The sequence below is a fragment of the Arachis hypogaea genome, chromosome 15, assembly GCF_003086295.3.
Source record: "Arachis hypogaea cultivar Tifrunner chromosome 15, arahy.Tifrunner.gnm2.J5K5, whole genome shotgun sequence".
Lineage (NCBI taxonomy): Eukaryota > Viridiplantae > Streptophyta > Magnoliopsida > Fabales > Fabaceae > Arachis > Arachis hypogaea.
The window spans coordinates 145,461,667-145,489,419 of NC_092050.1; the positions used below are offsets into that span (position 1 = coordinate 145,461,667).

General features: G+C 33.4%; 2 protein-coding genes across 2 annotated transcripts; one reads left to right on the plus strand and one right to left on the minus strand.

The window, feature by feature from the left end:
- Positions 1-10,753: 10,753 nt before the first annotated feature.
- On the plus strand, positions 10,754-12,086 carry LOC112747223 (uncharacterized). Its single transcript, XM_072218426.1, has 3 exons — positions 10,754-11,368; positions 11,465-11,559; positions 11,670-12,086. Exons 1-3 carry the CDS (start codon positions 11,239-11,241, stop codon positions 11,859-11,861), a joined length of 417 nt encoding a protein of 138 aa, XP_072074527.1. The 5' UTR covers positions 10,754-11,238; the 3' UTR covers positions 11,862-12,086.
- A 7,508-nt stretch (positions 12,087-19,594) lies between these two features.
- Positions 19,595-25,354, minus strand: LOC112751120 (caffeoylshikimate esterase). The gene is made up of 9 exons (XM_025800168.3): positions 25,220-25,354; positions 24,851-25,071; positions 22,580-22,609; positions 22,180-22,306; positions 21,910-22,056; positions 21,504-21,634; positions 21,272-21,412; positions 20,939-21,037; positions 19,595-20,097 (listed from the first exon to the last, which is right to left on the minus strand). The coding sequence occupies exons 2-9, from the start codon at positions 25,049-25,051 to the stop codon at positions 19,870-19,872; spliced, it is 1,104 nt and encodes a 367-aa protein (XP_025655953.1). The 5' UTR covers positions 25,052-25,071; positions 25,220-25,354; the 3' UTR covers positions 19,595-19,869.
- Positions 25,355-27,753: the final 2,399 nt, after the last annotated feature.

Genomic DNA, 27,753 nt, shown 5'->3' on the forward strand with positions numbered 1-27,753 from the left:
AGTTCCTTACATAATACAGACATTTCAAAATAAAGGTGGAGAGATTCTAAGCAAAATATAAAGTAGAGAATATAAAGATCTTCGCCATCTCTCATATGAACCACAGCTCACTTCTGAGCACCTGGACCTGTATCTGAAAAACAAAAGATATATACGGAATGAAACCCCCGACCCATGGGTTCCCAGTACGGTAAAAGTGCCAAATAAATACAATGCATTGTAATAAAAACTCATTAAGCATCCTAAACTTTCTTTCACCCAATATTTATCCTATATTCTCGCTAATCCATAAATAGGCAACTGTCATAAGGAAATGCTAAATCTAATTCCTCTTCCTCATGCTTCCCAACTTTCTAACTCTCCAACAAATCAGAATCAGAATCATAAGCCAAACCATCACCAGTTATTCTGTCTCAACAATTATATACCAATTCTTCATATCCTCACCTGGAGCAAGTGAAATCACTTCATTGCATCTACCCAGGAAGCTCAAATTATCTCATTCTCTACCTGGAACAAGTGAAATCACTTCACTGCGTCAACCTAGGGAGCTCAAATTATCTCGTTCTCTACCTGGAGCAAGTGAAATCACTTCACTGCGTCTACCCAGGGAGCTCAAATTATCTCATTCAATAATCATCATCATTATTCAATTACATCATCAACTCATCTCATCAAGAACAGCCCTCAGTGTCCACCGACACCAGCATGAAGGACATCTCAGTTGTACAAACACAAGCAATACAGGCAACTAATATACAATTAAAGTACAAGTAGAACAAGTAGTACATAATCAGGTAACATAGCATATATGATATAGCAATCCAAAACAAATAGGCAAACCCAAATAATTCAAACATATGCATATGATGTATGCCTGCCCTATGGCTGATGATATCATCTGTTGGTTATAAAGCCAACTCGACATGCCCTGGTAGCTAACCATTGGACAATCCCTGCGAGCGCACATCCCCAAGCTCAAAATCATAATCAATCAAAATAAAATATCCATGGGGGAGAGCTCATCCGAAAAGGTCTAAGTGTTCGGCCACATCTTACGACGCAGGGTCAACAGAATCTCGGATCTCAACTTGGAGTAAGTGGAGCCGACCCACTGCATCTACCCAAGGAAATCTGAAACTCAGATAATTTCACAAATCTCAAATCAACCTCGACTGGGAACAAGTGGGGGCTAACCACTACATTTACCCCAAGAGTCTCAAACCAAACCCGGAGCAAGTGGAATCACTCCATTGCATTTACCCAGGCAGGTATATCTCACCATGTCCCGGAGCAAGCGGAATCACTCCACTGCATCTACCCGGAAGGTATATCTCACCACGTCCTGGAGCAAGTGGATCAATGCCACTGCATCTACCCAGGCAGGTATATCACAATCAGGTTCACAGTTAATGTCAATCTCTTAATCGTTATCATCCTAATCAACAATCTCCTAGTTTTCATCATTCTCTTTATCACTCTCATAATCCTCATCATTCTCATTAAACAATCTCATCATCATCATTTTCACGATTCATCATTAATTCTCTTCTTATTTCATCCACAGAACTTATCAAGCTTAAGTCATCATCCTCTAAACTCATAACCACAATTACCCCTTTTATTCTTTTACTATTCTCACCCTTGATTCAATACCCTAAACCTGGTAAAAAGGTTTTAAGTAAGTGTTACGGAAGGTTGCAAGCTTGTCGGGAAGGTAAAACAGTTAAAAATAATTTTTTCTTTGAAAAACAGGGCAGTGTGCGTGCGTACAAGGCTATGCGTATGCATAGAAAGAAAAATTTTAATTGTTGAGGGTACGCACAGAATGTGCAAACGCTCCCAACAGAACGCACTTTCCAGAGTGTGCGCGTGCACAAGTCTGTGCATGCGCACAGCTTGCAAAACTTCGTTGGTTGTGTGTGCGCACAGGGCGTGCTAGCGCTCCCAACAGCAGCCATATCCCCGTGTGTGCGTGCACACAAGGGTGTGCATACACACGCTTTCAAAAATTTACACAGCGTGTGCGTGCGCACAAGGCTGTGCGTGCACACACAAACCAGAAATCATAAAATTCTGCAACATCATAGAATTCAGATTTTGACACCAAACTTTAAACGGTCCTAACTTCCTCTACAAAAATCTATTTTCTACAAACTTTATATAATTTAAAGCTCTCAAAGCCATCTTTAATTTAAAATAAGTTTAATTCAATTTTACGTTTTGAGGCTCAAGTTATTACCCGTCAAAGTTGGCCTAAAACTCATTTTACCAAACTTTGACAAACCTCAATTTTCAAAACATACTCTTTTCAAACCTCTTCTAAACCAACCAAAACTTTACCAATTCAACCTGAACCACATTCTAAGTTCCTTATTCAATCCACCACACATCAATTCTCTATTTTCATCAATCTTAGCTCAATAATTCAATTCAAGCAACATCCAAGCTTTCAAGTTCAATAATCAACAAAACCTCATACTCAAACACTTATATACCACTACCATTCATTCAATCACCCATCATCAACCATATACTTACCGTCCTCACCTTTTCCGGCCTCCGGCCCAAAATCCACAGTCTTCGGCCCAAATTCACAATCCAATACATATTCCACAAACCATTAATCATTATCCAATATATCAAGTTTCTCAACACACCAAATATGTAAATTCACACAATTCTCAACTCAATCATTAATTTATATAACACATCAACTATGCATATTCATACCAACCATTTACATAATCCAAACTTAATCCTAGGGCATCTAGCCTAGGAATTCTCATCACACCACACGGTACTTAAATGAAACTTAAACCGTACCTCTTGTAGTTATAATAATTGAGCTTCTCCTTGGAATTCTCCACTAACGCTTAGCTCCAAGCCTCACCAAAGCCCCACAAGCAATATCAATCTTCCAATTGTGGACCAAAATCACCCAATACTCTAACATAATCAATTTTTACACTTATAATCAACCTAGGGTTCATGAAATTGATAAATCACAAGAATTAGAGGGTTCCTTACCTTAACCTATGAAATTGGTTGATGGAACTCACCAATGACTCATATTAGAGCACTCCTAAACAACCAAAACCACAAGATTTCTTCAAAACACAAACCAATCACGTTTTTAGAAAGAAAAATCAAAACTGGACAGAGAAGAACGAAATACTCACCACAATACCTAGATAAAATCAAAGAGGGCAAGAAGAGCGATGCGTGGCCGCAAACGGCTCATTGATTGGAGCTCCGTAGCTCAAGTTATGGTGGTTTGAAGTTTCAAGGCGGGTTAGGTTTTTCTCTCTTCTTCCCTCTCTTCTCTCCAACGTTGAACACACAAAATGGGGGAGTTGTGGCTGCTGAATAGCCTTAATTAGGCCTTATATATGTTGGGTCTTGGGCCCGGTTCATTCGATTTAATTCGTTGGCCCAATTTTGGACCAAAACCTTTAAGATTTGAGTTTTAAATCGTATTTTAAATAATTTTACTTTTTCAAATTATAATTTCTCGTTTTCTAACCTTATTCACTTATAATTAATTTATTCAACTGTAGTACCGGACAGATCTCAGCCGGTACTGCTGGTCAAATTCTCAGTGCGTATTTTTACGCACAAAACTATGTTTTTCGACTCAGAAAAAATCCACTAAGTCCAAATATCATATTTAAATCCTCAAATTCTGATTGCTAAATTTTTTAATCATATTCACTCATATTTAATTTATTATTTAATTAATTACGATTTGATCAGATTTTACACAATGAACTAAGAAAGTGCAATAAATTACGTACAAAGTTTTCAAAAGGAGTAAAAGGGGTTTTCAAAAGGATAAAATATGTACAAAGCAACTAAAAAGCATAATAATAAAACTAGACTACAAGTATTCGGAAATGAAAATTTTCACCCAAAATACAATGTTGAAGTCGGACGACCTCCCCACACTTGAAATCAGCACCGTCCTCGATACTCAGAATCAGGTGGAATGGAAAGAGTCGTCACTAGCATCATCTCCACCATCAGCTGGTGGGTCTCGTGCCTCCTTCGGCTCATCATGCTGGGCCTCCTCCTCCTCAGACTGGTCGGATGGAGTGTGTGGCTCAGGTGGGAAATCGGTGCCACCGGATATGATAAGCCTCCTCAAATGCTCATAACATCGCTGGTTGCGACACTCTAGCTGCTCAAAATGTCGCTGGTTGCGACCCTCCAAATAGGCTATGTCGTCAGACAGCTGGTGGATCAGACTGTAGAGTGGCTGTAAGAATGCTGGTGGTGCTGCTGAATCTGAAGGTGCTGAAGCTGAAGGAGCTGAGGCTGAAGGTCCTGCCTCTGTAGAAGGTGCTGGCTGTTGTCTGCCTTGTCGTTTAGTTGCAAACTCAAGTCCAGGCCAATCGCCATGTGGAATTTCCTTTTTGTTGCTGGTGACTGTCGGCCTCTCGTCTGTGGCCATCCAGATAACCCCAGCCTCCGTGTCTAGCTGAGTGATCAAGCACGAAAAGGTGAGGTTGCCAACATAGTGAGCCCGCTCCATATAGCATCTGATATGCCTTGGAAGGTACAACTCTCTACCATCTAAGACACACCAGACCATGATCGCCATATCAACAGTAATCCTAGTCTCATGGGTGCTCGACATCACGTAATTGGACAGAAGCTACTGCCAAATACGGGCCTCATTGGTCAAAGAGTGAACAGGAATCCCCTGAGGAGTCGTCTTGTCAGAACCAAATATCCACTGACTCTCAGGTTTAGCATTCATTGCCAACACTTTGTCCCAATCAAAAGTCTTCATCTTCTTCTCACTTTCTGCCACTTCAAATGTATCTTTCCCGCTTGGTCCAGGCTGAAAGTGGAGGGCATGCTCAATAGCCTCCTCAGTAACCAAAATCATCTTGCCTCTCAAGTGAACTGCATCGTGGTCCCCAGTGTAATAGTTAGCATAAAATTCTTTGACCTATGATGCATTCACTGACGGGAGTTCCCGACCTAGGAACCTCCAACCCTGCTGAGCAATTCTGTCATCAGTATATATGCTTAGCTCCTCTGGATTTGGAGTATCCTCTCAACATGCAAGTTCCTCTTTAGGAACCTTTCAAATTTCTTCTCTGAATACAGGTTGCTGAACTTGTACGTGTCGGTGGGAGGTGTACTCTAGTCCAGTCTGCCTCTCCCACCGATACACCTCTCAGAAAATGCTGCATCGGATGTCTTAGTGCACTTTGAGGTCCGTTTCCTTTTTCCATACCCCGTGGCCTTACCCTTTCCTTTAAGGTCAACCATATGAAAAACAATGAAGGAAATAGTGATATGAACATGATCTAAAGGCACAATAAGCAGGAATATATAATAAACAGGCAAAAAGCAGAAAACTGAATCACAAAACAGTATGTATATAAAGTGAACGAAAATATAAAATTGAATGGAAACACGCATGGAATTCAAAGCAAAAGTAAATAGGAGCAACTTCCAAATCAATAAAACACATAAAAGCCACTTGACTTGCTTATTTATCTACAATAAAGAGAAGAAAGAAGCATTATTGCTATGCACGTATAAAAGAAAATAGTTAGTTGAAAGGGAAAAATGGGAGTTAAAGGTTATGTGCATAGGAAGAATGATCCTTAATTCTAAAAACTTCAAACAATTTCCAAAACAAACAAGTCACATTCAACTTCACACAAGAATTTGCCTTATGCCAAAGTGATTAATGCAATTGAGCATGAGGTTCACAAAATTGAAATAAGAACCAAAAAATTCAGATTCTAGGTAACTAGAAGCAAACAAGCATGACAAAAATAGACAGCACTAATTACATAGTTTAAATTTCTTAATTTGCAAATTCATGCAAAGAGGCTCCAATCACAAAAGAAATCAAAGTTGTGTCAATTTGAAAAATCACTTAAAGCTGTCCAATGCTTATAAGTAAATCTACATTGAACATATGCAAAAAATGTTATTAGCATGACCAAAATTTGCAAGAAAATTTCTTGATGCAATTTTCAAAAGTTTTTAGCAAACAAGATCTATTGACACAGAATTTTGTCATATAGAAGCTTGTTGCATCAAAGAACATAAAGCATGCAAACGATAAACCAGACAGTTGATTGCATGAGCTTAGCAACCTTCCAAACCATCTCTTTGTGCTTATATGATTAAGTAAAAATATTTCTAAAATACAGGTGTTAAGATTTGAATTTTAAGTATAAGCAAATGTCTAGAATATTAAGGAAGAAAATAGATATGATATAATATAATTTATTATTATTTAAATCCTATTAACCTGATTTTGTTTTTCAATTCAGTCTAATTTGTTTCAAACAATGGTTATTTGTATTATATTAATTTGAATTTATTTTATAATATAATACCATTCAATTCAAATTATTGTAATTTAAATTGAATTAATTTATTTAATTTTAAAAAATAATTTAAAATTTAAATAAGCATAATTTAAATTAAAAAAATTTTAAAATTTTAAAAAATAAAAAATTTAATCTACTGAACAGGCTGCTGGTTAGAAAAAGAAAATAACTACGAATTATTAAAAAACATGACACGTTTTATGAAAATCATGAATATTGAAAAAGCAACTTGCTTAATCCTCCAATTATAATTATGTTTTACTAGCCTAATATAAGACTGTTTTGACAATGAAGGTAATAATCAAGTATATATCAAGACTCATATCTAATAGTATAGTGGAATACGAGGAGTATGTATCCTTTTAAATTACTCTGTTAGGATTTTTGATGTATTTTTAAGGGTTTTTCTTTTTCTTTTTAACTTTAATTCTCTACTTATCTTTCCAAATCCTTTTTTTTATCTAAATCAATTCCATACAACTTTCTCTTCTTCTTTCTCTCTTTTTATTCTTCTTAAATTTCTCTCATTCTGTCATCAGGATTAAATCCACATCTGAATCCAAAAAATATGGAAGAAGATGAAGAATTGGTGTTTGTGACAGAGTATTAGAGAATAAAAGTGTTAACAAAATTCAGTTATGTTTGTTAGTCAATTAGAGAAATTAGCTTAGTAATGCAGATAATTATCTATTAGTTAAGCTTATTATAATGTGTATATAAGGAAAGTTTGTATCTGATGTAAGTGTGATAATAAGTTAGAATTAAGCTCTCAAAATTCTGCTCTAGCAATCTTCTCTCTCTCAACCAATTATCATTGAGTTCTTTCTCTGCTACCTGAGATAAAACTTTAACATGTTGCGGTGAGCGTAGACGATTGTAGAGATCTGTGAGTACCTTCCCCATTTAAGGTTTAATTGCTTCGTGAATTCTGATCCTGTAGTTCAAGCTCAATTTTGGTGAACACATAGGAAAGAACGATGGATCAACCAAATCCATAGAATCAAGAATTCACCGTGTTAGATTTTTAGAAGTTTGCGAAAATGATGGCACAATTCTCATCGTTTCAATCACAAGCTGCAAAGACGAACACCAGCCTCAATCAAGACCTATCGAGTCCCTTTTTTCTACACCCTAGTGAGAATCCAAGTACCGTTCTTACTTCAATTCCATTATCAAACCAAAATTACCACTCTTGGGCCCGATCTGCATGAATTGCTTTAAAATCGAAAAATAAGATCAAATTTGTGGAAGGATCTCTTCCAAAACCTTATGAAAATGACAGTTCCTTTAGTGTTTGGGATAGATGCAATACGATAGTACTTTCTTGGCATCATGCATCTTTGAGTCAAGAAATCTTGTAAAGTGTATTATGGTGTAATGATGCATATGAGCTTTGGAATGACTTGAAGCATAGGTTTTATGAAGGAGACATTTTTAGTATAGCTGAATTACTAACAAGATTTGTTCACAATGAGAAAAGAAGAAATGTCGATCACATCATATTTTACTAAACTTAAAAGGAATTTGGGAAGAGTTAGACGAGTCTAGATCCATTCATCTATGCAAGTGCGGTGAGACATGTTCTTGTGGACTTGTAGTGATGAAAGGTTATAGGAAGCAGATGAATGCCATCTATTTTTTAAGAGGACTCAATGAGCAGTACACTACTGTGAAGTCTCAAATAATGTTGATGAAGCCCTTCCCCGATGTAGCTGCAATTTTCTCATTACTTTTGCAACAAGCACGGCAAATGAACCAAGCTAAAATTCTTAATTCTGGAGCTGTGATCAATGCAGCAGTGAGCAACCTAGTTTCTAGCAATAGAGAAAGAGGAAGGGGTTGTGGAGTATTTGGTAAAGGAAGAGGTTGAGCATCTATAAAGATGTGCTCGTACTATGGCAAAATTGGACACTTGGTTGATAATTGTTACCACAAACATGGGTTCTCCCCACACATGCAAAGAACCCAAAAAGGAGCAAACATTAACAATTAAATAGTTGTTGCAAGTAGTGATGAAAACAATAACAAGACTTCAACTTAGGAGGAAGAGAGTCAGAATTTCGAAGAATTATTTTCCGAAGATCAAAAGAAAGCAATGATTGCCTTGTTTCAACATCATACACAAGTCCCTGCTCATAATATTGATTCGGCAACAACTGTACTGGCCATATCCTCAAGTGTTTTTCAAATACTTTCTTCTTACACTCACACAGACTTTTCTCACAAATGTCATTCTCTCTAAAATTCTTCCAATCACATAGGGCTATTGATCTAGTAATTATAAAGATGCCAAATGGTTCATAGACTACTTCAACCATATATGGAACAATCTATTTTTCTAGTGAATTCTACCTCACTGATGTTCTATATGTTTTCAGTTTTTCATTCAATATAATTTCTATCTCTAAGGCCACTAATGCTTTGTCTTGCCAATTTTTATTCAATCACATAAAATGTGAGGTGCAGGATCAGCTTTCCTCGAAGACGATTGGAGCATCTAAAATGGAAAAGGTTCTGTATATACTGGAAGAAAAGAATCAAGAGGAGGTAGCATTTGACCTACAAGCATCTAAAAATAATTAGGTCACAAACACGATAAAGCACATAAGCACAGTGTTTTCATCTAATGATCCTGATGTATGGCACTGTAGGTTAGGAAAAATATCACTTGATAGGTTGAAAATAATGAAAAAGGATTTTTCTATGTTAGTTCATTCAAAAATGACATTCCTTGTGATTTTGCTACTTTGCAAAACAAAAACGCTTACCATTTTATCTCAATAAAAATAAATCAGAAAATCTATTTGAACTACTTCATGTTAACATTTGGGGGCCATTAGCCACTCCCTCAATAGATAGATATAAATATTTTCTAACCATTGTAGAGGACAGCATCAGATTTCTATGGCTTCGATTCATGAAGCCAAAAATAGAAACTACTCACCTTTTAAAACAATTCATTTTGATGGCTGAGACTCAATTCAATACTTATGTTAGTGTGTTAGGTCTAATAACGGGAGTGAATTCAAACTCAACCATTTTTTTACAAAAAAAAAAGGGATCCTTCACCACACATTTTATGTTGAGACACCTCAATAAAATGGGGTGGTGGAACAAAAACACCAAGAGATCCACAATATGACTAGAGCACTTTTATTTAAATCTAGCTTGCCTAAATATTTTTGGGATTATGCAGCTACATATGCTACATATATTATCAATAGAGTGCCAAGTTCAATATTGAAGGATAAAAGTCCTTATCAGATCTTACCAATATTCAGCATTTCAAAGTTTTTGGTTGCCTCACATTTGCTTCTACTTTGACTGCAAACCAAAAAAAAATTGGATAAAAGAGCAAAGAAATATATTTTCGTAGGCTTACCACCTACCACTAAAGGTTACCTTTTAATGGATATTGATACTAGAAAATTTTTCATATCAAGGAATCTAATTTTTTATGAAAAGTTTTTCCATTCACATCACTTTGGCCAACATAGGGTTAAATAGTGCACCAGAAATCACAGTACCTATTTTTTCTTTTATACATACTACTCTTGATCCTTTTAAAAGTCAATTTGACTCTTAACATAGTATTCCTAACACTATAACTCACGCTAATGACATAAAGACCATCTCAATATCTAATGATGATAAAGGGATGAGCATGACACACATTGATTCACCTAATCACAACATATCTCATTCTTACATACATAATACACCATCATCTCATATATCTCATACATCAATTTCAACTAATTCTAATATCATCACACCTCAATCACACACAAAACAACCATTCATTGAACATATTCATAATACACCTAGAAGATCTACAAGAATTAAAAATAGCCCTCGGTACCTAGATGATTTCCAGTATATGCAGACCTCAATTTCTAATATTGTTGACTCCGATCCAATGTTAAGCGATATCATGTATGCAACTTTGTTAACTATGACAAGCTAAGCAGTGACTAAAGAACATTCTCGATTGCAATATCCAATATCAAAGAACCACAATCCTATGAGCAAGAAATTGTGCATGACTGCTGGAAAGAGGAATTCAAAATCGAACTTGATGCATTGAAGGGAAATAAGACTTGAAAACTGGCTAAACTTCCACCCGGAAAGAAAGCGATCGACTGCAAGTGGGTATTAACATAGTTCTCAAAATCGAACCAGACGGCCAGTTCAATTAGATTAACCGAAAATCGGTTACCAGGCCGGTTCGGTTAGCCTCAAAAATTGTTTGGCAAAAAATCGGTCAAAAACTAGCCAAACCGGCGGTTAACCGGTGAACCGACAGAATCAGACAGTTTTTTAGAGGGTTTCCAATTTAAACTACCTCACCAAATGGCGTCATTTTATGGGCTGGGAAAAAAAGAAAACCCTAAAATCCAATACCCTAACACAACCCCAACCCCATTCTCACCCCTCTTCTCTCTAAAACTGAAAAGGAAAATTTGGAAATTGAAAGAACAAAGTGAAGAACACTAACCCCACAGCCACTGCAGCCACCGCAGCCCCACTTGTTTTCATTGCCACTCTTCTCCATTGGGTATAGGCGTCTCCTGTGGAAACTCCGTCGCGTGTAGAAGCTCTGTCGTCGTCTCCTCTGTTCGAGCTCTCTATCTCTGTGTGTGTGTGTGTGTGTGCGCACCTGCGTGCGTGCGTGCGTACGTGTGTGCATGTGGGTGTGTATGGTCTGTGCGTGCGTGCGCTGTGTAAGTTCGTGTGTGTGTGTGTGTGTGTGTGTGTGTTGCGTGCGTGCGTGCGTGTGTGGTGTGTGTGTGTGTGTGCGTGCGTCTGCGTGCGTGTGTGTGTGTGTGTGTGTGTGTGTGTGTGTGTGTTGTGTGTATGTGCGTGTGTTTTCATGTGTGAAACTTGTGTCGCCGTTCTAGGAAGTTGTGTCACCGTCGCGTGGAAGCTTTGTCGCCGTCGTTGTATCTTTTGTTTGAGATGTCCCTCTCTGTGTCTTCACCATCGTCTTTCTCTCGCTTTCGGTAAGTAAATGTTGTCTCTCTGCCCTTAAAGTTACATGCATCCAAACATATAGATTTTCTGCTTCTGATATTCAATGAGTGATTTTTGACTCGTAGACACTGATGAGTTTGTGATTCCAAGTTTGAAAATTGACTCGGATCAAAGTAAATCGCATATTCCAAGCATAAAATCCTCAAATTCTGCCACAAAGGTAAGCTCAAAGTGTTATTTCTTATTGTGAAAATTTCCTAAGCTTTTTGCTTTGGATGGAACTACTTGGGTAGAATGTTTTAAGCTAAATAATTGTATTTCTTTGTGTAGGTTAAGAAAGAAGAGAACATATATCTCGGACCACACAGAATCCCTCCTTCACAATCAAAACAAGAGACAAATCCACCAAACCAAAAACTGAGGCTCAAGCAAAAGCTGAAAGAAGTTGATAAGAGAAATAGTGGGACTGGTAGGGAAAACAAAGTGGACAACCTAAGGGAGCTTGTTGGTGGTGGGAAGTGAATGCTAACATGGCAAAGGAGTCCCCAAAGGAATGGTTAGATCCACGTTGCCATGAATCTCAATTTGAGAGGAGGTAATGAAATAATTGAAGATGATAGTTTTTCCAGTCATTGTTGAAGTGGAACTTCTGGTCTTATGTTATAGTTTAATGCATTATCTCTTGGGACACACAGTTTTTGATTTTATGTACTCAGATAATAAATGTATCAATTAGTTTTTAGATGATATTTAAAAGTCTCCTATCTTTTACCAAAAGAAATTTGAAGAGAAGGCCTTATACTGGATGATATATATATATATATATATATATATATATATATATATATATATATATATATATTGTGTGTGCAAGTTTGAAACAATTGTTAACAATTGATAAGCGAATAGACCAGGAGTACAGATCTAATTCTTTTGTTCATTAACCTTTTTCTTTTGAGTACAAACATATCAAATTGATAAGTTAAATCTCTCTAGTAAGCTGCTTAGCACCAACTTTATCTTTTAAAAATTTATTTGTTAATGTTTCTTTTGATAGTAGAACATTATGTGTTTGTCATTATGTGCGTTTTAATTATTTTTAGTTATGAACTTTGATGTTTGAAGTTGTTTGTGAACTTTTAATATTAAATTATGGATAATTTATTATGTGAAATTGTAAAATTTTAAATTTTATTAAGTTAGAAATTATTGAATTTATATATTTGAAACTATATGTTGAATTAAAAATAATTTTATTTAATATTTAATTAAACCGGTCGAACTAGTGAACCAGTGATCTTACTGGTTTATTGACCAATCCGGTTCTCGCAACCTTGGATATTAGAGACAAAGCTCAAAGCGGATGGCAGCATTGAGAGGCACAAGACCCAACTTGTAGTTAAAGGTTTTACTCGAGTTCAACGCTTGAATTCTTTCGACACTTTCAGCCCTGTGATTAAGATGACCATAATGCTCATCATGCTGGCCTTGGCAGCTAAGAAGCATTGGCACATTTACCAACTAGATGTTACTGTATTTCTGTATGGTGATTTACTAGAAGATGTTTACATGAAACTCCCATCAGGCCTTGAAGCCTTGCATGGTATGGTTTGCAAACTTGAAAAGTCCCTTTATGAATTGAAGCATGCATCAAGACAATGGAATTCCAAATTATGTTCTGTCTCCTCAATTCAGGTTACATGCAATCAAAGGCTGACCATTCGTTGTTTTCCAAGAATTCAGGTTATGGCTTTACATCAATATTGGTGTATGTTGATGATTTGATATTGGCTGGAGATGATATGCAAGAGATCGAATTTGTGAAGAAGTTGCTGGATGAAAAGTTCAAAATTAAGGATATTGGGAAACTAAAGTTCTTTTTGGGGCTAGAGGTGGATTAAAACAGCCAAGGAATTTCGTTGTATCAACGGAAATACACCTTAGATTTATTAAAGGAGTATGGATTACTAGATGCAAGACCAGTTGCCACTCCCATGAACTACACAACAACACTCTCGAAGTCATCAGGGGTTCCTTTGGATGATCTCCAACCTTATCAAAGATTAATTGGCCAACTCATATATCTCACAAACACTAGGCCTGACATTTGCTTTGTTGTTGGCAAATTGAGTAAGTACCTAAATTGTGCAACAGATGCTTATTTTAAGGCTACCCTACACATCCTTCGATACCTCAAACAAGCTCTGGTCAAGGGAGTTTTCTTCCCAGCTCAATCAAATTCTGATCTCACTGGTTACTCATATTCAGATTGGGGGACGTGTCCGAATTCGAGATGATCCGTGATATGTTATTGCTGCTTCCTCAGATCAGCCCTAATCTCTTGGAAAAGCAAAAATCAAACTACTGTTTTTTACTCCTCCACAGAGGCAGAATATCGAGCTCTGGTGGCAGCAACTCATGAAGGTTTATGGGTGACTTATATCCTCAATGATTTCAAAATTCATCAAGAAAAACCAACCATTTTGTATTGTGACAACCAAGCAACTCTCCATATCGTTGCAAATCTAGTTTTTCACGAAAGAACCAAGTACATAGACATTGATTATCATGTGGTTCGTGACAAGACTCAAGGTGTCCTTAAACTTCTGCCAATATCTTCAGCAAATCAAACTGCCAATGTACTTACCAAATCACTTGCTCTAAGACCTTTTCAACCTTTTATTCCAAGCTTGGCTTAATAGATAGCTTGAGGGGGGATGTTGGGGAATAGAAGTGTTAGCTCATTGATAATATAATAGAATTCAGTTAGTAAACTAAGTCACTTATATTTGTCAGTCAGTTAGAGAAATTAGCTTAGTAATGAAGAATAGATGGCTAGTTATATAGTATAGATAATTAGCTATTAGTTGAGCTTATTATGTGTGTATATAAGGAAAGTTTGTATCTGATGTAAGTGAGATTCATTATTCTAATAAATCAGAATTCATCTAAGAAGCTCTCAAAATTCTGCTCTAGCAATCTTCTCTCTCTCACCAAATCATCATCAAGTTCTTTCTCTGCTACCTGAGACAAAAGTTCAATACAGAGGAATACTTTCCTAAGAGATTGGAGGCATGTATAGAGCTTCTGGCCAAGAAGATGTGTGTTGAATAAGAGCTAATTGCTGATCAGAGGATGGACGGTGTCAGTCGGTCAATGGCACCCCAAGACCCATGAAATTGTCAGAGTTTGACCCCTGACAGTTCACAACCTAGGGATTATTCAATCTCACTCCCCCGATTTGGTTTTTCTTTGTGAAATAAAACATCAATCTCGACAGGTGAAAAAAAAAATCCAGGACTTGTGGCTACTCTAATTGGCAAATTGTTGATCCTTCTGGTAGTAGGGTGGACTTGTGTTGGCATGGAAGGATGATTTTGTTATTCAGATTTTCAGTTGTTCTGAGTTCTATATTACTGCCTTGATAAAAGCTATCCCTCTTAACATTGAATGGAACTTTGTAGGCATTTATTTAAACTACAATGAGAATATTCGGCTATCCCAGTTCCAAAAAATCTCTTTGGTGCTCTCCCAACTCCAAGGTAAATCGATTATTGTTGGTGATTTCAATTCTATTATTGATCAAGGTGAGAAACTTGGTGGTAATCCTAAATCTCATTCTTCTATTGCTACCTTTAATTACTTTGTTGGAGATAACTCCTTGATTGATTTGGGAATGGTGGGTAGACTATTTAATCGGAGTAACAGACGCAGGGAAGGTGAACTAATTCAGGAAAGGCTTGACAGAGTGATTGTTGATGAATCTTGGTCCCAATTATACTCTCATCCCACGGTCTTTAGACTATCAGAGTCAGGTTTTTTATCACGTTCTCTTCTTTTAGATACTAACTACCAATCGAAGAGATCAAAGAGGAGATTCAAGTTTCAATCCTGCTGGTATGGTGAAGAACAAATTCGTAACTTCATCAGCGAGGTCTGGAACTCAGATATAGAAGGTTTAGCGATGTTTAGATTATTTCAGAAGCTTAAATTAGTTAGACACCAATTGATTCTTTGGCAAAAGAACAGCTCTACTAATTCTAAAAAGGAAATTGTAGAAGTTACTGCTCTTCTAGAATAAAAACGGGTATCAAGCATCATGGGAGATACTGAATTACTTGAGCTTGAATAGCGGCTTGAAAAAGTATATTTGGACCAGAAATTTTATTAGAAAAACAAATCTAGAATTAAATGGCTAAAGGAAAGAGACCAAAATACAAGCTTCTTCCATCGAGAATTTAAATCTAGAACCAGAAGAAATAAGATATAGCATCTACAGAGGGATAATGGGGATATGGAACAACCAATGCTGATATTGCTAAGGTGGATGAGGACTACTTTAAGAGTATTTTCACATCTTCTAATCAGGCAGATCCTGGGCCTTTTTTCACAGACTTCGAGCCTAAGGTTACAAGTAACATGAACTGTAGGCTCAGAAGACCTGTTTCTATGGAAGAGGTAGTATCCACCCTCAGAGTGCATCAAGAGAGAATGGTATAACGGCTAAATTCTTCTATTTCTACTTGGATATAGTGAGAAAAGACGTGTTCTGGGCGGTGAGGAGTTTATTTGCTGGAGGTAGAATTTTGACAAGTTTTAGCCACACCAATATCTGTCTAGTGCCAAAGATCCCAGATACGAGTGATATGATTCAGATAAGGCCTATCAGTTTGTCCTCTGTTGTCTACAAAATCATTTCAAAAGTACTAATCCACAGACTCCAAGGGTGTATGAATAAGGTAATTAGCTTTACTCAAAGTGCATTCTTGAAAGGTAGACTTATTTCTGATAACATTCTTATAGCACACGAATGTATGTACTACTTTAAACAAAAAAAGCGAGGCTTGGAATACGAAATGATACTCAAGCTTGATATGAGTAAAGCCTACGACAGGGTGGAGTGGTATTTTCTATGGTTTATTATAGAGAAGTTGGGTTTTGAATCGAGATTTATTGACTGGATTCATGAATTGTTGACAACGTTTCTTACTCTGTTGTTGTGGAAGGTCAACTCTATGGTTTTTTAAACCAAATAGTAGCATCCTTCAAGGTGACCCTCTATCCCCCTTTTTTTTATTATGTGCAGAATGACTTTCCTTCTTGCTACACAAAGCAGAGCAAAACAGTCTCATTCGAAAAATTCAGATAAACAGAAGATACTTAACTATAAATCACTTACTATTTGCTGATGATTTCTTTCTATTCGGTAAAGCCTGGGAAAATAGGTATGTCTCTATTCTAGAATTATTGGAATTTTATGAGAGCTTCAGTGGGCAAAGAATTAGTCTTAATAAATCGGCTCTGTTTTTTAGTAATAACACTCCAAAACTGATTACAACCTTTCTAGCAGTCCAACTGAATATTTATCACATAGGTGCACAAGATAAATATTTGGGTCTACCTTCCCTTGTCAACTGCTCTAAGAAAGTCACCTTCAACTCAATCAAAGATAAGGTTCTCAAAAAGACACAAGGATGGAAAAGGTGCTTGTTATCTAATGGAGGAAGACATGTATTACTCCAAGCAGTTCGTGAAGCCATACCAATATACACATTGTCATGTTTTAAACTTCTGAACAACTTGCTAAATAAAATTTCTAGTATTCTAACCCAGTTCTGGTGGGGGGTAGCACGGTTCTGAAAGGCGAATAGTGTGGATTAGTTGGATAAGATGACTAGGTCTAAGAAAGAAGACGGGCTTAGTTTCAAAGATCTCAGGACTCAAAACCTAGCTCTTTTAGGTAAACAGTGCTGAAAAATCGTAACTCAACCTAACTCTCTTCTTTCTAGAATACTTAAAAGTAAATACTTTAGATTTAATTCTATCCTTGCAGCAGAAGTAGGAACTTTACCTTCTTGGGGTTGGCAAAGTATTTTTGAAGGGAGGCGAGTTATAAAGAAAGGCATTAGTTAGAAAGTAAGTTCTAGTAATATTCGAATCTTTAGTGAACCATGGCTCGCTCCTCCTTACCCCTTCACTGTTCCACCATCTGCGACACTATTATCAGATAGTTACCATCTGTTATGGATGAAAGACCTGTTTTTTGTCAAAAACAGTGAAACCAAGTATTAATTTTAAACCTTTTTTCTCCAAAAATTGCTCAACAAATCCTCTCCATAACCCCAAATAAAGGTGAAGACACAATTCAATGGGTAATAAACAGAGCAAAAATATATGATGGTGTATCAAGGTATAGGGGGTGCTTACCAATTTTACCATACCTCCATTGAATTTTGTTCGAACTTTATGCAACAGATGACAGTTTGGAGCCATTTATGGAAGTTAAAATTTTTTCACAAAATTTTGCTCTTTGCGTAAAAAATCCTCCAGGACAAGCTTCCTGTTCTGCTTTTCATCTACCAGCGGTTCCCATCCACTCCGACAACTTGTCTAATTTGCAAGTCAGTTCTAGAATCACTCATGCACTATCTATTTTTTTATGGAGACACTAATCTAGTGTGGAAAAAGAGTCCTTTGTCTTACCTCAATCCAGACTATAGATGTTCTTTGTTCTTCGATTGGTGGAGGTATTTGGTGTTACAAATTGGACTTCAAGGAACAAACTCTCAAAGAGCTGGATTGGTTTTGATTATAACTTAGAATATTTGGAAAGAGAGGTGTCAACGAGTCTTCGAGCGTATCCAGGAGCCTCCAAAAAAAGTGCTAACAACATCGTTTAAGTTGAAGCATGAACTATCTATTTTGCCTTATGCATAGTAGTGCCTAAAATTTTTTTTCCTATCTAATTTTTTATGTTATTTTCTTCTTAAAATTTTATATGTTCGTGAATATTTGAGAATCTCTTTTTTTTTTATTTTTCTTGTCCTGATTTTTAGACATTGTATTTATTTTTCTATTGAATAAAATATCACTATTATCTTTGGAAAAAAAAGTTAGTATTGACAATACTTTCCTATTTAATTGTAATCTTAAAAATTTAAATTTAAATTTTTAATTTTTTTTTTCTAACCAACAACCCCTCTCTATTTGTATTTGAAGGATCTAAGAAGGAAGCAAACACTATTGTCGTATTAGGTTTATATGACTATGAAATTATAGTTCATTGTGTCCTAATAACTGATTTTAATTTGGTGTATTTAAGTAATTCTTTGGTTGTAATTGAATCTATCTCTAATATTATTGTTATTACTTCATTTTGTGATGAAGTTTTATTACGAGTATTTGACTTTCATCATCTTTGTTTGGGCTCAATTGGTACAACTAACTTCTAATACGTTTTTGTTAATTGTAAATCGTGTCCAACATTGTTGTCTTTATAGATAATTTGGTGGCTTATTAATCGAATTTAAATCTTGAATATATTCAAAAAATTTGGTACTTAAGATAAAAGAGGTGCTAGTACAATTATATTAATATGGTGATGTCTATATATAATACACTTCGACTAATCAATGTGTACCGTAATTTTGACCAGAAGACCTTCTATGTATTTAAAGATTTTTTATAGTAAAGCAACAAATAAATCTCCTGATAATTTATAATTCGAACAAAATAATCATTAGTCTTTAAAAAAAATACTAATAAAATCTTTAAAAATGACAGATATAGATACACTATCTTTAGATTAATCCTTATGATTAAGATAAAATATCTTAATTTAAACTAATTTGTCTATGTTTGTTATTTGCGAAATTTTTTTAATATTTTTTGTTAAAAACTAATCTGTCTAAAATATAAATTCTCAATAGTTTACTTATCAATTTTTTTTTTTTTAATGTAATGTTATGTTCAATCTTTTATGAACTATGTATGCTCTTAGTCAGTATATTACTGATGAGTTCATCTGTCAATTTCATTAATTTTGGTCACTTTGTTTACTTCTCATTATGTTACCATTGAAGAATTTGATGTAAATTAATTTACAGTAAATTATTGAAGTACTAGAAGGCCAGATGGAGTTTTGCAACAACCAAAATCAATATTATTCTATTGAGCTCAACTCTTATATGCACGTAGAAAACTAACTTTTTTTTTTTCGTGTTTGATATTAACCATAATGAGTAGCAGAAAATTTTACGAGTAAATATCTAATAATTTGGTCTCTAGTTATTTATACGAAAGACAATATGATTTAAAAAAAAAAAAAACCGAATAGCATAATAATCTTAGCTTAGAGAGACAATACAATCTCATAGTTAAAAAATCTGTCAAACACTAACATAAATTAATTTAGTGGTCCACCTTGTAACAGGGTTTGGCAATTAGCATTATTCAACCAAAATTAATTACTCTATTTCAGGTCAAAATCCTTTATTATGCATGTGGAAAACTTACCTTTTTTGTGTCCTTGGTACATCAGCCATAATAAGTAGTACTAAATTAGTAATTTTTGACACAAAAAGTACCATGTAACATAAATTACTTATATTGAAACATAGGAACATTCTACTATGCAAACTTAAGTTTAGTAAATACAAGCAGTCAAGCACATTTAAGCATTGACATTGCTTCTATATCATACTAGTACACCAAATAAACATTATGATTATCTAAAAGTAGAATAAGGTGCTTAATACTTGTATTTTGTGGTGCTATGGTCATCAAGCCAAGTTATAATGTCAGCAAGCACATGGAAAATTGTTTCATCAGGTTCACCTTCAAGGAGAGTGTGAAAAGCATCCTTATAGAGGATCAGTTTCTTGTCTTTCACATTAGCTTTCTCATACAAAGCCTTGCTAGCTGATGGATCAGTTATTATATCAGCTTCTCCATGCATGATCAATAATGGCACACACACCTGTCAATTAATAGAGGATTTCATGTCATCAGAGTAGGTCCCACAATATAACATGTCATATCTTGTCATTGCAGTCTTAAACAAAATAAAATAAAATTGATTATAGTAACTCAAAGTATTTTGGAAGATTTAACATCAACTTGAATTCATGGTGAACCTAATAAGTGACTTTATAATATCTACTAATTTTTAGGGTTAGTTTGGATTGATTTTAAAAAAAAATATTTATTTATTTTATTTAAAAAAAAATTAACAGATAAAAATTATTTTATATTTAGATAAATTTTTTAAAAAGATTTTTAATTATTAAAAACGTCTTTTATTTTTTTTAAATAAATTATTGCTAACTTTTAAAAAAGTAAATAATTTGTTTTTTTTAATAAAAATATTTTTTTAAAAAAACGTATTCAAATAGATTTTAAATTGAATAAACATTCTTTATTAAAAAAATACTTTTTTTATTAAAAAGTCAATCCAAATTAATACTTAAATTCAAGTAATACTACATATATTTTATACCTAATATTTAAATAATATAATATTTATTCAATTTTAAATCCTAAAATTTAATTTTTAAAGACTAAATTTTAAATCCTGAATTTTAATAATATAAAAATAAAATATTGACTAATATTAATACGATCTTTTTAATATAAATTAAATTCTAACTTTAATAGTTATTTTACTAATTGAGTTCAACATAATAAAACCATATGTTCAGGGTTAGTGTTACTCATAAGTCCACAAAATGTTATTTCCTTCATTTATTTTTATCTATCAAAGAAGTTTTGCATCAATTGATAGGCATCATATAGTTCTAGTTGTTCAGATAGAAAATTACTTCTTCCAATCTCTGTTCTAATTCTTGTGTGGCCTTAAGCAACTCCAATGCAGTTCCAAGTCTTGGTTTATCCTTGTATAGTAACACATTATACGGTGCCTGTAGCAAATTATGTTGGAGGATAAAAACAAAGTGAAAATTATCGTGAACGAGTTTCATATGTAAAATTACACATGAAACTCATTCATAACAATTTTCATTCGGTTTTTATCCGCCAAAAAAATATATCAAAAAGAAAAATATCAAAACATTAATTAGAAAATAGACAAGTATGTTTCTTCCAAAATTTAACAAGAACATATCAAAATATTATTTGCATAATTAAAGGCCTACCAATTTTCTTTTCTTCACATCTCTATATATATTTTCTTTCACCTCTTCCTTTTGTGGAACTAGCTTAGTCTTGGGAAGAACCTTGGCGACACCAATTAGTATTTGTTTAACCAACCAATGTGGAATCATATCTTCAGCAAACTACAAAAGAAAATTGGTTAATTAGTTGAGTGACATATACATACATATATAGATATATAGATATAGTGTATTATTAGTTTAATTAATATACCTTGCATAAAGGTGCAATAAGAGCAGCACCATCCCATGCATGTGGTTGTTTGAAGTGGATTTTCAAAGCAATGGCTCCTCCCATTGACTCACCTAACAAGAAGCTTGGTAAATTTTGATACTCCTTTTGTTCTGTCCAAAAAAAAAAAAAAAAAAAAAAAAACCTAACTGAAGTAAGTTAAAAGTGAAGAAATCCTTAATTTAACTGAAGCAAAAAAACATCAATTTTTTCAGTTAATATCAACCAACATTTTAAATTTTTTAATTTTAAATTCTAAATTCTAATACTAAATCCTTCAAAAAAAATAATTTTACAATAAAAAAAATTATCTAATATTGACTAATAATAATAAACATAAACTTCCACTTAAGAAGAATTAAATCAAGTGAAAAATAATGTATCTTACCCTTAATTTTGGAGAAATGCTCAATGACATCATTCACTAGATTTTCAAAGCTAGGAATATAGCCATGAAGGCCATCTGAGAGACCAAATCCAGGGTAATCCATTGCAAACACTCCATAACCAGATGTTGCTAACTTCCTTGCAACTCCTAAGTATAAAATATATTACACAAAAGATAAAAATAAAAATAAAAATGAAATCCAATAATAACAACTTTTAGTATTAAAGTTATGCATTAATAGATAGATGTGTAATGTAATGTGTTCCATGCCTTCAAAGTAAAATGTGCAAGTGTCTGCATAGCCATGACAGTAACAAACTATTGCTTTCAAAGAAGATGTTTCTGGTAGCCAACTTTTGGAGAATATCTCTAATCCTCTCGAGTTCACTTCATAGCCCTGTATGTACATAATAATTAAAATCCCAGTGTAAATATAAATTTAATTTTCATGAGTGTAAAGAAACTTTACACGTGTTTCCAATTACATAGCACAACATTATTAAAAATAACTATTATTTTTATTAATCGCGTGAATGATCATTCAAAAAAATAGATGTGATTACACGACATAAAATATTTTATATTGTCAGTGCATCAAAATTAAGCTCATGTAAATATCACCTCAAAATAACAACAATTTTAATAGAGGAAAAATGATAGACTCCTTTACCTCTTTCATCTTTATCCCATCTACAGGTAACTGTAACAAATTTCAAAAGCAAAAATTAGTTGCAATATCCTCTTAATTTCTTTCTATATTAGGATACAAGCTAAGGCTAAAACTAATTTTTGTTTTCTCTAAAATAATTTTTTTTAAAGTTATTTATTTTAGTCTCAATTATTGATTTGTTATGTTAAATAGTTGCCTGACAAATTAAATGCCTGCATCATGTCACATTAGTAATTTAACTTATTATATATATTGTTTTTAACTAACTACATTAATATTTAATGGAATAAATTAATAGTAAAAATTAAAATAGAAAACTTCTAAATGTTACTTGGTCAAAACTGAGAAAGAAAATTTATAGGAAACAAAATTAAAAAATATTTTATGGAAAAGAATTATTTAAACCTTGATGTAATAATAATATATAGGACGAGAATAGGAGGTTCAAACCGCCAAAGCAAGGGAATTGAATATGGTATTCAATATTCATAGATCGTTCGGATATTTTTTAAAAACTTATCTGCATTGTCTTTTCCCGAATTATGTAGTATCCATGTTGACCTTTGACTAGGTGGATCATTTTATTTTTATTTCACTGACAATAATTAATTTTATAAAATGAATTGAATTTTTTTCCTAAGAATTAATACTTTGAAAGAGTGTTATTCTTATTGGTGTCTTATCTGATATTCAACTGCTATTTTTATATATAGATGTATACATTTTATATAATAAAAATATAAAATTAATTATAGTCTAATAGTTAAAGATGGTGTGTAAATAATTTTTATAACTTAAAAATACTAAGTTCAATTTCTTATTATAATTTTTTTAAAATTAATTCTCAATGCTTGTAAAAATATAGTTCAAAAACTTAATCAATTCGCCCCGCTGTACTCAATTCGGTCGATTTTATTTTATTTTATTTTATTTTTATTAAAGATAGGGAGACTCGACCAATGAGTAATAGTTCAAATGGCATAATCTTCTCATACTCATCTAAAAGGTTGCAGGTTCGAGTTTTCCTATTTTTGGTAAAAAAAAAAAGATAAGGAGACTCAAATCCGCAACTTCTTAGATGAGTATGAAAAAACTATATCATTTGAACTATAACTCATTGGTCCGGTCGATTTTATAATATATGTATAGCTATTAATAATTATAATGTTATGCATTTTTTAGAATATAAAAATTAATTCTTATTTATATGACAATTAGTCGTGTTGCTCGAGTTACCAAACAAAAAGCGCATGCAGATATATAAATCTAAATTGTAATTTTTATTTCTAGGCTATCCCTTTGTTTTTTGGATGTTCTATGCTACTTATGGGGTAAAAATGCATATATATATAAATTAAAGCATTTTCTAAAATGGAACGAGTGACGAATCAATTCAACAAACTAATAAATCGGCACAAGTCCTCCATTTATAAGGCATTATTAATTGTTCTCTTAAATACTTCATCTACATTTGCACTTTATTGATTTTGCATCAACAATAATGATATTTAAACCCAACATTTTAGCTTTAAAGTTTAGATGCTAGAATCACATCATTAGTCAACACACAAAATTTTAAAAAATAAAAATTGTTAGAATCTAAAATTTAAAAAATCTGAATTTAAGTATTATTATTAGAGGTAAAAAATAATGAAAATAACTATGGCACACATAAAATAATTAACTATACTATATATACACTAAAAATTAATCACTCATATAAAATACATATTAAAATATAAAATACACAATAAAAATAATATAAACAATATATATACTAACTAATTTAATAATTAATTTTTTGTATATTCATAGATTTTTTTGTAAAATAATAAAATAAAATATTACAGAATTTTATAAAATTAGAATATCAGTATTTGTTTTATAGTGTGTGTGATTGACAAAGATGTGTCTCATTAACTAAAATTAATTATTTTTAAAATTAAATAGAAAGAAAAAAGAGAGATGTATGTATGCATTATAATTGTAATAAGAATAAATGACCATTTGTACTCATGAAAGATGAAAACGCTAATATATGTATCTATATTAGATCGAAACTAAACTTATACCCATGCAAGAAGTTTTTTGTCCGACAAAAGTACCTATGTGGCACTCCAACCCTTTAAAGACAAGGTATTTTTGTCACACAGAGGATATCTTATGTAAGTACAAATTTAGTTTCGATCTAACCTGGGTACATATGTCAATATTTTCATCTTTTATAGGTACAAATGGTTATTTATTCTTGTAATAATGTAAGAATGTTACCCGAAACAAGCAGTGATCAATGGCAAGCTGAACATGCTTAAAAGCCTCACGAGCACGTCTTCTAGCTGGTGCTTCATCCATGTTACACACACCAATGTTTTCTAACATCACCTCACTATAATTCTCCATCACCATTTCTTTCTCTATTTCTTCCTCATCATCATCATTATCTTCTCCTTTTTTTCTTGTTCTTTCGGCCATTTTTCTTCTAGCACTTACCCCTATATATACACAATAAAAATTAAATGCATGCTACCACTTTTAATTACGAGTACATTATTGGAACAATAATATGACAATGAAAGAAAAAAATAAAAAAATCAAGTTGATATGAAGAGATATGGATGGAAGAAAATGTGTCTCCCTCACCGGTGTGAATGTTACAGAGAAAATTAAATTAAAACAAAAAAAAAAAAGTTTGAAGGGAAAGTGGGGGTTGGAAATTAAGAAAGAAAAGAATATATGATGATATGATACGAGAAGTAAGAGGGATGAGTAGATGAAACTATGGCAGGAGTTTGGTTCATAAATTAAATAAACAAGTGGTGGATGGATGGAGTAAATATTTTCTCACCTATGCATTAATGCTATTGCGTATTATTTAATTTATTTTCTCTGATCTATTTATATAGGCCAGGTTTCCTTTTCAGTTGGTAATAAATTAAGAATTATATATTATTCTCTCAGATATATATTTAAGAATACTTATATTCGGCCGTTATGTGAAATGTAATTTTAATGTAATAACTAACACTCATTTATAATTTGTTTTTTAATAATATTCTGTAACCAAGTTAATTATCCAACTACGTTAGTATAATCTAATTAATATTCATGTACTATTATTTTTAATTATCTTTTGTTTAAATATGTCACTATATATCTGTTTTTTATGATTTCTTTTTTTACGGATTTTTTTTTCTGCGTTTTTCTTCTTCTTTTTACTTCCAATGTTGTTATTTTTTCTTTTCCTCATTCTTTTTTTTTATTTTTTTCTTTTATTATTGTCGTTGTCAACACCACCACGCCACCACCTCTATCTCTTCCTCCTTTTCCTCTTTTTTTTTTTTATCTAATTTAAATTTCTTCGATCACCTTCTTCCTTTTCCTCCTCCTCCTCTATCATCATTATTATTATCGCTATCATCGTTATCGTTATCACTACAAGAAATCCGGCAGATAGCGGCGGACATTTAGCAGCGATTTTTATAAACCGCTGCTAAATAGAATCTAGCAGCGGTTAGCACGACGAATTTGTAAGAAGCTACTAAAAGCGTAACATTTTGCAGCAGTTTTGCTTTAACCGCCGCTAAATGTCACCTGGGCAAATATGTTTGATGAGCTTTTTGCAGCGGTTTTCTATCAATCGCTGCAATATATTTTTAAGTTGAAATTTCTTGTTTAAACATTGCCTTGTTAAGTCTATTCAAGTTCTTGCTAATATTTTTTTTTTTGAAAAACATGTTTTAAACACGGTAAGTTAATGCATTAGATACAATTTCGATTTTGTATTACGTAAAAAATAATTCATAAATTAAAAAATATTTATTACATAATAATGTGCACAAATTTACGATTGGGCTTTTCTCGTGTACTATCAGCGCATTTTGATTTTGTATTCAAGCATAAATTGAAAAAAAAAAATCAAGCCAAACTCTTAATTCATAAAGTGAAAACAAAGTTTAATAGAACTTAACAATCAGAATTCTTGAAATAGACAAACAAGTATTGAGTCAAAACTTCTCTTCAACAACGTATTCACCTGGCCAGAAAAATTCTGTCACAAATCTACTACAGTCACATGATAAAGGATCTAACAAGTCATCTCCAAACCATGATTTTTTGTTCAGATCGAAACCCCTTTTTGCAGCATGTACGTCATCTTCTCTATTTTGGGTGTATAAAGTTTTATTGTCTTTTTCCGGGACCTTATTGAGCTCAACATGCCTAGAGGTGTCATATCCACCGGAGGAGATAGCATCTAAATCATCTTCTGAATCAGTGTCTGCCCCATCTAGAGTGTCATCAACTATTTCCCCTGAATATTCAACTGACACTGAAAATATGAACATTCAAACAACAACTTAAGTCTACTTAAAAGAAAATGATAACTCCCAGGTCATTAGCTAGTAATTAAGAAAAAAATGCATTAAAATGGTAAGCACTCTTTAAACGTAAACAAAACAAAATTAACATTTACCATCTCCTTCGTTGGTAGTTTGGACGGATTTTTTGGAAAGAAGTTCTGTAATAGAACGTTCCATATACTTTAGTTCCTCTTTTGAAGCAATATCCAACTCAACAACATGCGTGTTTCTAAAGCGCGTCTGCATCATAATAAAATTAACCAGTTCATGGTCTTTTTTATAATCATACCGTGTCTCTGTGATTCACTTCCTATGCTAGAAATTTTTTTCTAACCTTTAATTCAGCAAGTATGTTTTCGGAGGTCTTACCAACCACAAATGTCACAAAAACATACCCAAATTTCTCCTCGTACATTGATCTCCATACATGAAGTTCCTACATATTTTAATATGAGCGTATCAACTATTGTTGGTTATTTGTTTTAAGCTTATATCAACTTAAAATACTTATCATTCAAATATAGTTTAACTCAAGTTTTTAATGGTATGCCTAATGAACAAACCTGCACAGTAGCTTCGTTCGCCGTTTTCAAGTATTCATTAGAACAAGATCGTCCTGATATAGCCTCCAACCAAGACCTAACATTCAACTTACAGAACCATATGTCCTGATATAGTCGTACGCTATCTTCTAGCGGATTTACAATCGCTGCTATCTCTTCTGTAGCGATTAAAAACCGCTACTAACCGACTAAATAACTGCTGCTATCTGCCGGTTCGTTATTATCATTATTGTTGTCTTCTTCTTATATGTAT

Bases quoted from the DNA above. Each gene is read 5' to 3' on its own strand.
- LOC112747223 (XM_072218426.1), top strand. From the start codon at position 11,239: ATGTGTGAAACTTGTGTCGCCGTTCTAGGAAGTTGTGTCACCGTCGCG. The intron at 11,369-11,464 runs GTAAGTAAATGT...TTTGACTCGTAG, and splicing joins TCGTCTTTCTCTCGCTTTCG to ACACTGATGAGTTTGTGATT. The intron at 11,560-11,669 runs GTAAGCTCAAAG...TTCTTTGTGTAG, and splicing joins CCTCAAATTCTGCCACAAAG to GTTAAGAAAGAAGAGAACAT.
- LOC112751120 (XM_025800168.3), bottom strand. From the start codon at position 25,051: ATGGCCGAAAGAACAAGAAAAAAAGGAGAAGATAATGATGATGATGAG. The intron at 22,610-24,850 runs GTAACATTCTTA...AATTTGTTACAG, and splicing joins TTGATCACTGCTTGTTTCGG to TTACCTGTAGATGGGATAAA. The intron at 21,038-21,271 runs GTAGGCCTTTAA...AATTTGCTACAG, and splicing joins ATGTGAAGAAAAGAAAATTG to GCACCGTATAATGTGTTACT.